At 30.5% G+C, this 12,767-nt stretch overlaps 1 protein-coding gene across 1 annotated transcript; it reads left to right on the forward strand.

The window, feature by feature from the left end:
- Positions 1–255: 255 nt before the first annotated feature.
- Positions 256–11,951, forward strand: LOC100169485 (calsyntenin-1). The gene is made up of 15 exons (XM_001943092.4): positions 256–778; positions 4,929–5,089; positions 6,148–6,269; positions 6,336–6,544; positions 6,662–6,808; positions 6,883–7,074; positions 7,409–7,672; positions 7,751–7,878; positions 8,249–8,426; positions 8,517–8,690; positions 8,780–8,912; positions 8,980–9,179; positions 9,243–9,547; positions 9,634–10,038; positions 10,105–11,951. The coding sequence occupies exons 1-15, from the start codon at positions 688–690 to the stop codon at positions 10,315–10,317; spliced, it is 2,922 nt and encodes a 973-aa protein (XP_001943127.1). The 5' UTR covers positions 256–687; the 3' UTR covers positions 10,318–11,951.
- Positions 11,952–12,767: the final 816 nt, after the last annotated feature.

Consider the following 12,767-nt stretch of genomic DNA (forward strand, 5'->3'; position numbering starts at 1 on the left):
ATTTAAAACAGTATAATAATATACGTTGTGTTGACGTACCACCGACCTTGACACCGGTGCGCTTAGGTTTTTTCTTCCATGACACCGGACAAAAGAGGAAAACGGCACTCTGCGCTCTGACTCATGTAAATTATTGATTCGTCGTGGTGGCGGCTGCGGCAGCAGTGGAGGGCGCGAACGGTCGTCGGCGCAGAGCGGGACGAAGTGGTATGCTGTTGGAGGAGGAACAGCTATCGTCGGTTGTGGCGGAGTAGTGTGAGGAGGAGGAGGAGGAGGAGAGTCCGCCGCCGCCGCCGACGTCGTCGTTCTTGTAATGTAACGTTGTACGAGTGTATCGTGTATGGAGAGTCGTGAGTGCGTGCGTGTGCTACTTGATTTTTTTTTCGTTTTTTCTATGTCAGTGTATAGTTTCGCTTCTCCGCGTGCGTGTACGCTGTCCGATTTTACTACCGAACGTCGGAATTTCGTTTTTCACGTGTAATCTAAGGGTTGTCATATACCGCGACCCTTGGGAATATAATTTTTTAATATTAGGTTGTTTGTTATTTTTTTTTTCATGTACATTCTTTTGTAAACACCGTTATTATCCATGAGTTTTTAATAAATACACACAATCACGGTGAACTCCGTCTCGCGTCATCCATCGAATTTTTCCTCCCGTCCGTACAACGCCCGCAGTGCCGAGAAATGTCTTACAAGACGTCGTCGTCGGTCTTGGTCGCCGCCGCCTTTATCGCTCTGATCGTCCCATTCGTTTCCTGTTTCACAACGTCTGACGGTAAGTTCAACTCGTTTTTACTTGATTTTGTCGCCGATTACGGCCGCTGCGTCGTTCGTTATTATGATATACCGTATACCAGTACGTATACCTTTTACCCATCGTAGTGTTACGATGGGTTCGTGTCGTTTGCACGGCTATATTATTGACTCGTCTGGCCGTCCGGAAGGGAGTCGGTCAAGATCGGTGGCAGACCCGTCTGCGTAACGGGCGTCGGAAGTGCCTTGCAAGTTGCAGAGAGAGAGAGACTAAGAGAGATTTCAGTAAAAAAATAACGATAATAAAATAAAAAAACGTGATTTACGTGCTGAAGCTTGGTCACGTAGGTGGGTGGCGGGCAGGTGGTGTGTCGCATATTGGGAAAGAGATGCGCGGAGGCCGGTTGGAGTCTGTGGTGAGAGTGTAGGCTGCGAATCTGTGATAATGTGATGTGTTGTTGATCGCCGCGACTGGGCCTCTGTTTTGGTTTATTTCATCTTCAATGGCGGCGTCTCGGTGTCGTATCTAGGTATCTTTTCGAGTTTTTCTGATACGTTTACCCACCCGTTCATTTTATATGACTGTTCGCTGTGGGAATAACACACTTTATGTTATCACACAACTATTAGGTATATTATATTCTATTAATTTTCCGACCAACTAAGACCCTCAGGCCTCTTGTATGTACCAGTTGTTTAAACCGTCAACGATATTGGTCACTGTACAAAAAGATACCGACATTCCTGCATAATATTTTTGGTTGAGTACCTTCTGAATACTGTTAATACCATGGCTTAAGATAAACTTATCTTTGTCTTAAGCCATGGTTAATACTGTCATAAAAAAAAATCGGCATTGCCAATAGTTATTTACCTCACTGTATTTTTCTTACAGTCTTACTATCCCGAGACAGGTGTTTTATCTCAGTGATAAGAGTTTTATAATTCTTCAACACTTAACATTCTTCAACGCAATATTACTATGTAATTCAACTTCAACTGTATACTCTGCTAGGCACTAACTTACCACTTGTACACAATTTAAGTTATATTATCTTAAATCGTGCCACTCAGTGATAACCTAATACGAGTTGATGAAATTTGTTTTGTTTGTTATCTGGGTTAGTTACCTATATACCCAGTAAATTTGATAAACAAAATATGTTGGCATATTTTAATAACTGATTATTAATTAAAATATCAAACTTAATAGGTACCTATATTAATACAAAAAAATAACAAAAATTATTAAAATATAATATATAGGTAGGTAGGTACTTATCTAATTAGGTAAGTATTTCTTATCCTTTTTTTAATTCTATTTTGAGAACTTTCCTACATTTTATTTTATTAATTAATCATAAATAAAATACCTCTTATCATACTAAATACTTTTTTGTGATACTTTTATAATTAGTCAGTGGTGTGCTATATTAGAATTATAGGTTGTTTAGCTCATAAATGTTATTACCTATCCAAAATATATACCTACTAATTACAATAGCTGTTGCCTTCGACCATAGAGTAATAAAACTTCGACAAATGTTACAAACAAAAAAAACCAGCTATATAGTATATACCATGGTTAAGAAAATAACCTCAGTAGATACCTAACTAATATTTTTTCAATTAAAAGGTTTTAAAATGTAAGGTATCTACAGCAAAGGTACCTATATGATTTGTACCTATGTTATTATTGGGAATTTCTTATTTCTGGTTAGGTATTTCTGAGGGTATTTCATCTTAGTACAAAACAAATTTATAAAATATAGGTAGTATAATAGGTACCCAGTTACATTTTAGATATTTTGTTATTTAAACGTTTTTATAAAAATATTGTGCCTCCAGAATGCACAATTTCAATTTAATCAATTCATAGGTATTTATTTTTTTTACTCAGATGGTTTAGAGAATATTTAAATTAGGTACCAAATATTTAATAAAAAACCAAAAAAAAACCTTAAAGTAGGTAGCTGTATAGGTACTCATTAAATAAATATAGGTAGGTAACTAAGTACTAATTGAGTATTGTTAAATAATGTTTGTTTAACAAATAATCGAGCAAATAATATACCACTCAATGTCAGTAACTTTTTGTTAAATTTTCTTTGGTAAATATAACTTTTTAAATAGGTAAGTTTTTATAATAAACCTCGTGATAAACTATTTATGTTTAAACATATGATATAATGTTATTAAAGAATTAAACATTTTTATGTGATTCTTTTTTTAGACATTTCATACTTGAAATATTAACTATTATTTATTATTCAGATATTAATAGTAGGTAGGCAATATGCACCTACCTAATATCCTAATGTCTCGTAATATTAATTATATGCACTTAAAACTTATTGTGTATTTAACTTTTATTGTGACTACTTGTTCATACATATTTTCTCATTTCACTAGGTAATTCTTTTAAAAATAACATTTAAAATATATTTTATGCATTGCTAATTAGATAATATTAAATGATAATTGATTATCTATTTTTCCCATGGATAATAAAGACATGGATAGGACATAACATTGTATCTGTGAAGAATGAAATTATAAGACTTGAGGCCAAGAAAAGTATACCTATATCAATTATCTGATTATCGATTAAGATATACTACAAATTCACTAGATTAAACTAAACCGGTATGAAAAATAATGCACTAGAATGTTTGGACCTATCATTGACATGGTCATTATCCTGGTGCGGGATAATATGGGATAATTTTAAACCAGTCTAGTTTAGCGAATTTCTAGATAATCATACGTGATACGTATATAAATGTAAGCATTGGCGTATTTAGGATTTTGTCATGGGGGGGGGGGGATATGATTTTATCCAGTACTTATTAACTCGAGGGGGACATTGCCCCCCTCACCCCCCTAAGTTTAAATAATTAAATATAAAACTACAATTGAACTAAAATTTTTAGATTCTGAGCGGAGCAAGAAAGCTATTGGTTTTACAATGGTGTTTATTTTCTTTTTTTATATTTTGCATACAAAATTTCTACCAGAAGGAGTGCTTCGATTTCAACATATAGTACCATATCTATTAGAAAATTGGATTAAGATGGTACTTTAAAGAGGTCATTTTCCGATTTTCTCAATAACTATTTAATGCCACGGGAAAAACCACCGAAAAATTACGAAAAACGCTAAAAATGGGATTTTAATTTCTAACGCTTTGTTTACCACCATAGAAACGAATAAAAATTATAATATTATAATATTAATTCAACTTACATGAGAAAATATATAATAACATTTAACAATATAAAATATCCAGACTGACAAACCGTCTCCGCTCAGAATCGTTTTTCTTATACTATGATATTTTATCATTGAATTCAAGTCTAATACAACCCATTATACAATGACCCACTTGTAACCTACTGTACAGTAGAGCGACATCCACTTACTTACGTTTTTATTTTTATTTTACTAGACAAAATCTAGTTTTCTAGATATTTTGGACAATTCGTCTATGACTTCTTCCGCGGATAAATCAATATCAAATATTTCTAAGAACTGATAGTAATAACAATCCATTCAGCCGTGTCTTTTTAATTACTTATAAGTCCAAACAAAATTCTAAAAACTAAACGTCTAACGTTCTTAGTTTCTTACCTCATTCATTGTATTACGTAGATGTGTTTTAAGCCTTTTTAGACTTAAAAAAAAATACTCAACTCAAGCCTTGGTGGGGGGGGGGGGAGATCAAACCCTATGATCCCCCCCGTAAATACGCCACTGAATGTAAGCAAACGACCTTAATTTCTTATCTATGTTATACTGCAAAACTAACACATAATGAATACAATATGTCCTATCCATGTCTTTATTATCTATGATTTATCCACAAACCATATATTATTATCATAAGATATAATCAAGTATAAGCGAGGTATTACATTTCAATTAGGCAAGTTTATCATTAATCGTACACCTATTTATATTAAAAAAATAGTCTATTGATATTTGATTTCAAACATTTTTATTTTTTATGTGAAAGACTAGGTGAAAGACTGTTGCAGATGTTATTTTATTATAGTTGATAATAATACATTTAAATCCATGATTTCTAGCTAGGTATATAGTAATAATTTACCATTAATTGATAATAATCAGATTTGTTTTTCATAGTTTAAAATAAATTTTTTGATTTTCAGAAATCTTACCCAAATTGGTGATTGATGATAAACTTAGTGGATATCATGGCTTAGTAAGAGAAAATGAAACGCTTGTCGAAGTTGTTCCAGAAATTTATGCCATTGGTGATGTTTGTAATTTTAACATAGTTAACAAACACCATGGAGAAGCACCTTTTGAAGTAAGCGCAACTGTTCTAGAAATTGCTTTAATTATTAATAGCACCTATTTGATATTAAAAATTAAAATTATTATTTTTAATTACTAAGCAGATAATATTTGAAATTTTTTAAGAATTTCTTATAATTGTTTTATTTTTTAGTTACATTTTGTAATTGTGTGTAAGTGTACTGTCATATGTAATTGGCTTAACTCTAGCTTTCAAACATTATACTAGAGTTTAAGTTAGTTAATTAATCTAATAATATTATAGGTATTATTATAACTATCTATACTATGTTCAAAATAAGATGATGACCTGTTTTTGTTCCGCGATGGTCGGATGCCGTCCCCACTACGGCGACGCGTCAGGTACTCAGGTGCCGCCACGGAACAAAACCACGCCCATGCGCAAAACTCAGCCTTTCTTATTTTGAACAGAGTTTATAAATATATGAGATTTTAATTTGTTATCAAAACTTAAAAATAATTAAAATATTGAAACTTAATTAATTAATATTTTTTTTTAATGTTAAAATAAATTTTCTGAAAAATTATAAAATGATATGACTATAATGTTTGAGCTATAAATTATATTTAATCCAGTTAAATTATTAAAGATTACAATCTAAAATATGTAAACATATCACTCTGTCTTATATAAAAGTAACCTTAGGTGGCGATCAGTTTTCATAGGGTGGTGGTCAAAACCACGCTTCTTGGCAAAGCATTTGTTGTTTCTTTTCATTTCTGATGACCGAGTATCAACCGTGGCTCTGTGCCACTAGCGATAGACAACCAATCTTATGAAAATGCAAATATGGAATAATAAAGTGACGTAACCCTGTTTCATAGGAACGCTGGACGTGGTGCGTGCATTAGCTATACTCATTATTGCTGCCGTGCGCAGAAACCTGCCTCCTGAGGTTACTTTTATAATATGAGACAAGTGTAAAGATATGATTATACAAGTCAGAGGAAGTCTACCTAATCAATCTTAAAATTTATATTTATAATTTACGCATTTAGATTTAAATTTCAAATAATGTTTCAGTTTAAATTATTAAAATTAATTTTCAGATCATTCTTCGTCCAAATGGTTATGCTGAACTTCGAGCTCGCAAAACTTTAAATTGCGAGAAACGTAAAACATATAAATTTGAAATTGCTGCAGTTTCATGTTCTGGTTTGATATCGGATAAGTGAGTTATGAGTATTTTTAATTTAATTATTTTTTTTTTATGTTAATATGTTTTTAAATATTATAGTGTTACTGTACATATAACTGTGGTTGACATCAATGAATATGCTCCACTGTTCTTAGATGCATCTTATGTTAAAGATGTTGATGAAGGCCAGTTGTATGAAGAAATAATACGAGTAGAAGCCACAGATCGTGATTGCACTCCACGTTTTGGTGATATTTGCAAATATGACATACTTAATGATGATCAACCTTTCACTATTAACAATGAAGGTATAATTAAGTATATTTAAAAAATTAAGTTATTTGTTTTTTTTTTGTTAAATATTCTTTAAAAATATATAATTTTTAAGACATATGTTTAAATTGCTTGTATGGTTAATTTCTTAGGAAGTATCAGAAATACTGAACCATTAGACTATGACAGAAGTCATAATTACATATTGTCAGTTGTTGCTTATGACTGTGGTATGAAGCAGTCTGCTCCTGTTATGGTCACTATTAAGGTGAATCGAATTTGCAAATTGGGTTGGAAAAGTGTGTATACCATATCAATCAATACTAACTTTATTTTTAATATACATTTATTAAGTATTTATATAACTGTTTAGGTATCCCAGAAGAAATTGATTACTATCCTACTTCCGGTCGTAAAGATTTGTTTCCTAATGCACAGTTAAGACTATGTGATGATCCATGCCACGTGAAAAATGTTAATGCTAAGCTAACTCTAGCAACATCGCATATTGGTAAAGGTTGTGACCGTGATACATACTCTGTTCAAAGCCAAAGAAAACTATGTGGTAAGTGGTAACCTGAAAGCATATAATATATATTTACAAAATGTATCTTTTAACAGTCAACACTCATCACCTTGAATAGTATTACTTATTTGTAAAAAAAAAAAAATAAGATAAGTACATCCAATTCTTATATCTTATATTGCCTTTATTATTTTGTTCTTATTAGGAAACCACTATGGTGTATCAACTTTTGATTTTGATACGGATAATTTTATTTTTTATTTAATCATAGTCTATAACTGCTGTCCCAATAATGTGTGTGCTTTTGACTAATAACTAATAAATAATAATGAGAAATTAAATAACTAAATAAACATTTTTTTATCTTATATAGGAGCAAGTGAAGAAAGTGTAGAACTTTTACCCGCTAACCATGTACCTTTATCTGCTGGAAACGCAATTAAACATGACGAAGGTCGTGAATCTGATCAGATGTATGAGTTTGATGGCAGTAGCACTGCTGTTGCCATACCCAATGACGTTCTTGATCATGGCTTATCATCAGCATTCACTATTTCTACATGGATGAAACATAAGCCTATGCCTCACCAAGATAAGCATGTTAAAGAACACATTTTATGTTCTGCTGATGACCACAGTATGTTATTTTTTTTTTTCCATCTTTGAGTTCCATTTTTGCTGACATTTTTTGTTTTTATTGATGTTTTCTAATTAGAAATGAATCGTCATCACTATGCTTGGTTTGTAAGAAATTGTCGTCTTATACTACTTTTAAGGCGTGATTTTTCGCAAGGAGATTTGAATATCTTTAGACCAGCTGAATGGAGATGGAAAATTCCACAGGTTAATATTAACTATATAAAAAATAATTAATAGGCTTCTTCAACTATATATGTTTGAATATCAATCTTGTTTTATTTTGCGTAATATTGAATCGTGTTATCGAAAAAAAATGTAGGTATCGATATTCCGAATTATCAATATCTCAAACAAAATTGTTATTAAAATAATATTTAATATTAATAAATTACATTATACAAGTTCAAATCAGTTGGTTTCCGGTAACCCAAAAATTAATTTCAATTAAAAGATATTACGATTATCATAATATCTTAACTAAAAAAAAATTTGGCATATCAATATCGTTGAAGAAGCCTAATAAATAGCAATATGTGTGAAAAAGGTGTAATTATTGCATAAATTATATTTGCAGGTATGTGACAATGAATGGCATCACTATGCTGTATCAGTACAATTTCCCAATGTACAATTATACATTGATGGTGTACTTTTTAAATCTGAAAACAAAAATCCTGAAGTTATTGATGATTGGCCTTTGCATCCAACTAAGGGTATTAATACTACTTTGACTGTTGGAGCCTGTTGGCAAGGTAAAATTAAATTGTCTTGTATTAGTATTTACTACTAATAATATTATAAATTATTAATAATAATAATAATATTTTGTTATATTATTTTAGGTTCAGAAAATAAAATGAAACATCATCTTCGAGGATATTTGGCTGGCTTATCAGTACTTTTGCATCAACTTGAGAAACCTGAAGTACTCGCATGCTTACATAAATGTAAAGAAAGTCTAGAAGTTCCTGCAATGGAGTTGTTGGAACCTGGAATGGAACTGCTAACTAACAGTGGTAAGTGCCATTAATTACACACCTATAATATATAAATAAGTTAATTAAAGAAAATATTTAATATTATTGTATTTATTTATTTATTTTAGAGTTAACTGAATTATCAATTGAGGGTGATAACAAGACAAATTTAGAAGTATTGGTGAGGAAAATTGGTTATTCTAACAGCCGTGATTATCCGACTCCCGGTAGACGTAATCTTCACTTAACCACATCTCTTATGTAAGTTGAAATTTATTTTAGAATTTTTTCTATTATTTTATTTTAATTTATAATTATTTTTATAAAGTTGTGATGGTGGTCGTGAAGTCAAGATGCCTCCTGCTGAAAGCTATATAATGGTCCACCGACCTCAACAACCTAATATTATCATTAATGGTACTAATACAGTACCTAGGGAATACCATGAATTTAGACAAGGTGTACAAGTTTTCCCTGATCTTGCCATTAGCATTGAGCCGGAAAGTTATGACTACGAATCTAAAAATCGTAAGTACTGACTTTATATTTTCTTTTTGAAATAACTTCTAATGTTGTACTTTTATTTTATAGCTGAATTGACAAATGTATTAGAGCGTCGCGTTGATTCCTGTATAATATCTGTTTATCCTTCACTGAATCCTGACCATGAGACATTAACTATTCCTGCTGATATGTTGGCTAAGTTCGGAATTTCAGCTAAAGTTTCAAAAGACGGTGTGGCTTTCAACAATGCTGATATTGTATTCCATTATCAAGAAGCTCTACGTGATGTTCATTACACCAACTTCAAGCCTGCATACTACCTAAATCGTCAATTCAAATTGGTCTGTTCAGAAATGAATGGGAGGTTTTTGAGTAATGAATACATACAAACTGTGAGTTACATTGTTAAAACATTACTTGTTCACATATTTTTTTATCCAGTAATATCTTATTTAGATTTTGAAATTGATATTTTCAGTTGACAGTAGTCCATCCAAAATCTCCAACTATTGTTTACACTACTACTACATCACTTCCGACGACTGCTCTGCCTGCTGCTTCATTAGTAGAAGAAAATGATGCTGAACCAAAACCAGCTCATGCTCAAATTGTTCAACATTCCGTAGAAGCAAAACAGGCACAAACTATATTTGGAAATTACTTGGATGGATCTATTGATGAACGGGCTCAGGCTATTGTCACTGGTGGTGGACATGCAGTTACAATTATCATTGTAGTGTGCGTTGGATTTTTAGTTTTGATGATTACATTAGGCATTGTGCGTATTAAAGCCGCTCACCAAAAAGCATCACAAGATGAAGTCCAGGACACAGAGATGGCTTGGGATGACTCGGCTCTTAATATTACCATAAACCCTATGGAGGTAAACTTCAACTGTTATTATCTGTCGATTACATTCATATCATATTATATTTTGTGTTACTTTTAGCAATTGGAATGTGATGGCAGTGGTGCAGCTGGTGGCGCGTTATCAGCTGGCAAACATAGGCATGCTGAAAATGAAGACGATTCTTCTGATGACAATATGAGTTATGATTATGATGATAGCTCAGATGATGGTGGTGGCAATGAAGAAGATGACGGTCTGCACAGAGGCTGTGCACCTCGTTTAGAATGGGATCATTCTACCATGTCTATCTAAGTCGTGTTTTATTATCAAAAATTCATGCGCACCAATACGACTTGCAGCACCTGTCCTTTTATAGGTTACATGGTGATTCTATTTTTTAATACTAAACAAAAATCACTCTTTTTTTGCATATCTTTCGAAAACGCTTGACTAACGCGCTTTAGAATATTTAAAATTCGTTTTTTAGACATACAAGTTTTAAATAAATTAAAGAGTGGGGTATTGTTGAGAGTCAATCAGACTTTTACTTAAGTTCAAATAACTTACACTATTATTTGTTTGCAATGATATCAATTTATATATTATAATATACATAATTTAATGTAAAATTATAATCTTGACACTGTTACCGCGCAACTTTCTTTATACTATTATGTGTTTTTTTTTATTAATTTTTACTTGTTTTATATTTTTTTCAGACATATCCTAAATTGTATTATTATTTTAACTAGCACTATCCCCACTCTTTCTTTAATTTAGTATTCTTACATAACATGTATACATATATATATAGAACAATTTAAAAAAAAAAAATGGAGAAGACTGTAAATAATGTAAAAAGAAAAGAAAAAATTAAAAGGCTAATATTCGCATTTTTAATGTGCCATTCGATCAATCAATGTTATATGTTTAGTTTTATAGTTTTGAAAGCTTTACAAATCACAACCATTAAAAAATGTTCTCCTTTTTACTCCGTAATTCATTCCAATGCACTCGCTTGTCGTCTTCTCAACACCTGAGCAGCCAACTTCTTGCCTATGTTCGTGTTTCCATTTATATATTTGATACCGTCCAAATAGGTTTCCTCGTGAATTTTTATTTTTTAAAGAACTGTGTTTTGCAGTTTAGTATTATTGGTTGTGCAATAAAGTACTTAAATATATTATAATAATAAAAACAACGTTAATGATGAAATTACTGTGCACCTTGTTACTTTGTCAGTGATATTTTTTTTTGTATCATCAAATTTATGTGACACTAATGTAAACTTGGTGAATATTTATACATTTTCTTACTATGGACAAATATCACCTTATCTTATACTAGTTAAAAAAGTGAACAAATTAATACATATTATATTATGATTGTTACATAATATATACATTTTATGTTTATTCTAATTTTTATTCAAAATAATAACCAATAAATTAATAACTACTAAATAAATAATGAAAAATTAATTATCATTACATTTAAATACATATTTAAAATCTAAAGATTATAATAAATGAATTAAAAGTATATAAGATTATTTTTATGTAAATTTAGAGTAAATTGTAAGATTATACACATACATTTTAAAAGTATTAATTATAACATCTTGCTTTGGTATATCATAAGTATATATTATTAACTAATTAGGGTGTAGGTAGTGATTGGTGGTATTATAATTATTATTATCCTTGATGATTTTTATTTAATAGTAAATGTATTATTATTTTTATTTTTTATCCTTTGTAACTAATGATTATTAGTAAAATTATAATTTAAATTTATTTATTCCTAATCAAAAAAATTTTTAAAAAATTAATGTGCAATAATTTGTTAAACATATTTTCTGTATTGTGTGTATTTTTAGATATTGCAATGTAACATTTTTTTTTCTGCTAATATAAATAAATCACCTACACCTGTTATGACACCCATGTTAATTTGTTTTATACCTGTAACTCGCAAGTTATCTACTGACAATTATGATCAGATAAGTATAACTGCTGTTACTTATTGTCACTGTTCAGCTGCTCTCTATTGACAAAGTTACAGGAAACAAAAAAAAAGAAGCATACCCAGTTGTTTTTTTTTCCTTATTTCTTTGTGTAATGTTTAACAACCCAAACAAGTTATCTGTACTACCTAATATAAAGGAAATAAATTTTAGTATATTATTAAATTTGATTGGTCGTTTAATTTATGTTGGCTGTGATTATGCGGAAATTGTAATGGTTTAATAATATTCCTCATGTATAGGGCTTGGGATTCAATTTAAATACATGTTTCTAATAAGGTATATTAAACCACCTACGTCAAGTGTAAAATCCATTCCAAATATTACCAAGAAGATGAGCTTAATTTTATTTTAATAATTTATGCATAATTTGATGATTTTTGCGATAATTTCAAATTAAATGAATATTATAATTTTAAAATATTAAATATTTGTACCAGAAACCATACTGAAATTCGCATTTCCAAGTTTTTATGGTATATACAATATTATATAACACAAATGTATTAAGTAAACTGCTCACCATATGGGTTCCTACGAGATATTATAGTAGATACCAAGTCACAAGATCAATGTTTATTACAGTAATTTTACATTTTGAAATATTCATCCTTATCGTTTTTTTTCTTTAAACATGAAAAAATTGTTGCTTATGTAAATACAAAGAAATACAAGATCCATTAAGTCTTGTATACAGCAGTTTAAAAATATTACAGTTGTCAAGTTTTTAAATCTT

This window comes from Acyrthosiphon pisum, chromosome A2 (assembly GCF_005508785.2).
Source record: "Acyrthosiphon pisum isolate AL4f chromosome A2, pea_aphid_22Mar2018_4r6ur, whole genome shotgun sequence".
Lineage (NCBI taxonomy): Eukaryota > Metazoa > Arthropoda > Insecta > Hemiptera > Aphididae > Acyrthosiphon > Acyrthosiphon pisum.

Excerpts from the sequence above, each read along its gene's own strand:
- LOC100169485 (XM_001943092.4), top strand. The coding sequence starts at position 688 with ATGTCTTACAAGACGTCGTCGTCGGTCTTGGTCGCCGCCGCCTTTATC. Across the intron at positions 7,075-7,408 it reads AAGCCAAAGAAAACTATGTG|GAGCAAGTGAAGAAAGTGTA; the intron begins GTAAGTGGTAAC and ends TATCTTATATAG. Across the intron at positions 9,180-9,242 it reads TGACTACGAATCTAAAAATC|CTGAATTGACAAATGTATTA; the intron begins GTAAGTACTGAC and ends TTTATTTTATAG.